The sequence below is a fragment of the Orycteropus afer genome, unplaced genomic scaffold (genome assembly GCF_000298275.1).
Source record: "Orycteropus afer afer isolate SDZICR_OR568_19922 unplaced genomic scaffold, OryAfe1.0 scaffold00002, whole genome shotgun sequence".
Taxonomy (NCBI): Eukaryota; Metazoa; Chordata; class Mammalia; order Tubulidentata; family Orycteropodidae; genus Orycteropus; species Orycteropus afer.
Genome location: NW_006921589.1, coordinates 33138323 through 33143371, shown reverse-complemented (window position 1 = coordinate 33143371; position 5049 = coordinate 33138323). Strand labels below are relative to the sequence as shown.

Genomic DNA, 5049 nt, shown 5'->3' with positions numbered 1-5049 from the left:
CCCGGAATCCAACCTGGTATAGATGGTCTCAATTCAATTGTTTTATTATAGAAAACAAGTATTTTATCCCTAAATGGCTTTTTCATAGATGGCTGGACTTTTTAAAAATGGAAATTATAAAGCATAACACAAAAGGTTATTTAAGGATAATGTATGAATGCTGTTGGTCAATATTTGTAACAGCGCCATTATATATCTCAAACTATTTTAAATTAAATGCAAATGAATATCCAAAAGCTTAGCTTGTTAAACTATTTTAACTACATCTTACATAGGAAATCTGTTCTAAGAACCTGAATGCAAAGTTTCAACTAAGTGAGCTATTTCTCATTGGTCCTAAATCACATTGTCTCAAAAAATGGAACACAAATGTTACAGGGTCATATAACATTAATGGATATGTATACATACAAAATATATACATATACACATACTGATAAGTGAAGTCCTCTAAGTTGAAACTTTTTCAAAATTAATTTCACAGGTATGACATACAAGTTCTAATAAACACCAAAAGGAAATTTTGTCTTATTGTCTTTATTACAGTTTTGCTGTTATTTGATATTTCTTTTGTGCTTTAACTAGAATTATGCCACATATAGATGCCAGTAAATGCATAATTTGTTGAATTAACAACAATCCTTCAAATCCTCCTGAATGAAGCAGGTGGTTATTCCCTAAAATGACTAACCTTCAGCCATAGCCAAGATCTCACTCCTTGTTAAGTACTATGTTCTTTTTCTCTTACACTGAAACTTTGCTTTTCTTAGCATGTCACATTTACCCCTCATTTATTTTGGCTGTTTAATAATTTTTTTAATTTATTTGACATCCATTAAGAAGATATCTAAAATATATCTTTCTGATATATACACATACATGTACACCTCCTACACAAACACTCACACACAGATCAGTAAATCATCTATCACCTTCTGGCTTTACTGCAGACTTTGGCAATGTAGTAGATACTAGACACAGGTGCTAGTTTTCCACTTCCACATGATCTGAAAAACGTTACAGACCACAAAATTCAAACTAGATTATCAGTGTTCTTATAAAGATTTTAACAGAAAGCCCCTTTAAAAAATACTCTTATAATCAAAAAAGAGAAAAAGGAGGGGAATTTTTAAGTGTGAAAAATAAACAAAGAATTTTTTTTTCATTATGTTCTTAATCAAAATCTATTGTAATTTTAGTTGGTAAAGTTAAAATTTTAATTGTTGTTAATTCAGAGAATACCTCCTTTCTATAAATTCAGTATATATTTTTTTCATAATATTTAAGTAAAAATGTTTAAATGTACAAAGTATTAATAGCTCTGATGTGTTGTATGGAAGGATAACTTAAAAACACTTTAGCTCACAATATACAGATTTTCAAAAACCCAATACATTCCCTTCTATTTCAAGCAGTAGAGCCTGAGACCCTGAAGAGGTTATAATGAAATTTTATCCAACCAACCAAATCAGAACTTCATTTTTTTTTTTAAATCAATAATGTATTTTTGTAGCCTCTTAGCACAGTTACCAAATGCTGCTTACATACATTCAACATCTAGCTTACTGGCATGATTTCAAAGTTTTACAAAAATGAGAAACTTTTGCAGATATGTGATTAGAAGGTACACAAATTGCATTACATTAAACACAAAGGCAGTGTGGTCCTTGTAGGAGAAATCAAGTCAGTACTCCCTGGTAGAAATGTTCTATAAAAATGTTTCACATTGAAGCGTCAGTGTTTTCAGCCAATTATCTGTCCCTGATGTATTTCCTTGGAGTATATGATCTATCAGGACTTCGGGTTTCTTAATCCAAAATATCTGACTGAATTTAGGTACGTCTAGAAAGCAGCTGAAAGGGTTTCTCCAATAGTCTGACATCACAGAAAGTGGACTGAGAAATCCCTTTCTTTACCTGAAGACGTACTTGTTCTACTTCAGTCATCATCACCTCACAAAGGAAAACAACAAAAAACCAAGCAAAATCTCTGCTAACACACACACACAATCCCACACAAGCTAAACAGAAACCACCCCTCCCTCCCCACAAAACCTCAGCACCAAAGTATCAATCATTCCTGGGAAACAGAACACGCCCCTTGGATGCTCTAACTTGTTAGTTGTTCAAACTTGAAGGACAGAAATGACCCTATGTCCTTGTGGGGAGGAGGGAAGACATGTATGTTAATTATGACTTTAGAGCCATTGAAAGTGCATTATCAACTACATAATCAACTAAGAGCCCCCTCTCCAACAGAGGAGGCCACAACTTGATTTGAATGCCTCAGTATTGAACATTTATGTCGTCAGGATAAAGAAGATAAGGAAAAAGAGATGGGGAAAATAAAGATACCCTCATTTTAATGAAAAAGTGCAGCAGTCTGCCACCTTTCCCCATGCTTCTCAAGACATGATTGCACAGACTCAGAGAAGTCCAAAGTCATAGAAGAATCTCTGAGGCACTCCTGGTTAAGAGAGAAAAATATATGATCCAGTAGTCTTCATAGTTCCATAGATTATGAGAACAAACCCGTTTTGTCTTTTTAAAACAAAGCCAAATAATCATTTCATAGGGATCATATACACCATTTCCTCTAATATATCCTCAGTCTCACAGTGTTGAAATGGGACTGATCAGCCTACGATGGATTGCACATCACCCAAGGAGAAAGGAAGGCATGAAAAAGGCAAACATTTCATACTGCTTCACAAACACATTTACAAGGAATAGGTGAAGAGAAGATACAGGAGAGGAAAGAAAACCTTATTGCTGTTTCCGTACAAAATACAGTATGAAGATACCTACACTAAATCAAATCTGAATACAATGACCAATATTTTCACAATGTGGGATGAAGTGTCTTCTTGCACAATGAAATGTTCAGTTTATACGGTAAGCAGAAAGAGGAGAGAGGATGGCAAAGCTACACCTGGGATATTAGCTGCATATTGAAACTTGGGGATCGGGACTGCTTGGTTAAGGGGGCTCCTGGGCTGAGGAGCTCTTTACCTTCTCCAGCTTGACCTAGCCGGTCTTCCTGTAGACTGATAGTTGAATAGCGATTAGCATTGTTAGCAGCTAAATTAGTAACTCCCTCAGTGCCAACCCCAATGCTGGTAGTTGCTTGACTGCCATTTACATAGTCAAATGATTTACTTGAGGAAGCACTGGCTGTCCGGATTAGACTTAAACTATTGGTTTTTGGCACCACCTGGCCAGCAGGCAGGCTCAGGTGTTTCTTCATCGGTGTCAGCTCCATGGAATCTACACCAAGATCAGCTGGTTGCTGTACATACTGCTTGCGAACCACCGACTCTCGAGGGCTCTCACTGGATTTGCCTGCAGAGGCTGACTCTCTATCCTTGACTGAACGCCCAGTGGCTGCTTTCCTGAAGCTTCCCCTCTGAGAGGAGGACGATGGTTTGGTCCCAATTGGCTGACTGCTGAGGGAAGCCCCTGATGAAAATCCTTCATCTGCATCATTCAGGTTTGCAGATTCCTCTCCTCCATTTATGCCCTCAGCACCTAAAAACAAATCAGACAGACTCAGTAACAGCTAATCAAATAGGAAGCAGCTGTGAATAACAAACTCAACAATGACCTTATCCTTGGGCAATGTTTGCTATAGGCTGGCAATATTTTATTAGGGGGAATAATCCTTACTCTGTACCGAATTCTGATACTCATTTTGCTCATTTAGTTTACTTAATCTAGCTCTTGTTAAACTGCCTATAAACTAACTTAGCATACTAACCAAATTTTGGCACATAAAACAATTTTAGGTAAAATACAACTTCTTTTAGCAAAAATCTTTAACAATAATACTTTGTCGATGTGAGGTGACCATACCTATTAAAAAAATTTTTTTTCCTTCTATCTTTCTGAACCCATCTTAACACAGACCATGCAAAAGAAAGCCCCTTCTAATTTCAATTATCCGGAGTTATGCCCACAGGCCACACCTTGATTAACTGTAATAAAATATTTACTCATAAAGCTAACTGCCTTAGAACCTTTAACATGGAACTAGTAAATCTAATTCAAAACTAAAAACTTCTACATTGTTTCCAGTAACTTCATGATGATAGTTTGTCTCATAGACATATTTACTCACTGTTTTCCATATTCTCTTGATCAATTAATGTGAAGAAAATATTTCCCTGATTATCAGGGAACAGGGTTAGGGAACCAGCAATAATATTTAACAAGGATTTTTACTTCTTATATAATGTATTAGTATCATATTTAAAATTTTTAACAATGAGTATTATTCTCATAATAAAAATACTATAGTGCCCCATCAAGTTTCATGGAAAAACTGTAGTTAACAAAAGAATCCTTATCTTAGGATTTTGTGGGGAGGAGAGAAGTGTATCTACGTATACTGGCCTTGCGGTTTTCTGAAAGCCTAATTCTCTTACTGCGAGTATGATCAACACTACCTGAGAAAGTAATATATTTGCTTCTTTCAACAACTGACAGTGCTTTGCTACCTCATTAAACTCATTTTCCAGACTGCAAGAAAGTTTAACCTGAATCTGTTAGAAAAGAATTCTAAATAAATATTACATTAAGACACAAGTTACCCAAGTAAAACATATATGAAATACTTAAACATAATCTTTTTTTTAACATAAAATCTGCAAAAATGATAGTATTTTCTTAGCTGTGTTTTGTCATATGGATTAGTTATTTTCTTCCTTCCAAAAGAACAGACTATCCTTAAAGCAAGAAGCACTTTTAAAAATTATATCCAGCAGTTTAACAGTCTTCAATCATCATGCAAAGCCATATGAAAATGCATTTACTTAGTAGCAGCTGACACCACATCTCTCAACCCCTTCTTCAAAAGAAGAGTATGTAATATACCTCAAAAAAAAAAGGAAAAAAACCCAAAAACTGCAAACTATTTTTCATAAGATACCATCTTACTAATTTACTTACAGTTAATATAAAGAACTGTGAGATGCCCCAGAAAAGGTAGTTGTTGTTGTTGTTGTTATGTGCCGTTGAGTCAAACCCGACTCATAGCGACCCCTCCTTGGGT

General features: G+C 35.3%; 1 protein-coding gene across 1 annotated transcript in view; it reads right to left on the bottom strand.

The window, feature by feature from the left end:
- Window positions 1-2925: 2925 nt before the first annotated feature.
- The window catches only part of FAM126B (family with sequence similarity 126 member B), a 37256-nt gene continuing 35132 nt past the window's right edge, over window positions 2926-5049 (bottom strand). The window contains exon 11 of the mRNA XM_042783654.1: window positions 2926-3527. Within this exon, the coding sequence (XP_042639588.1) occupies window positions 2926-3527 (602 nt within the window). The remainder of the gene's footprint in view (window positions 3528-5049) is intronic.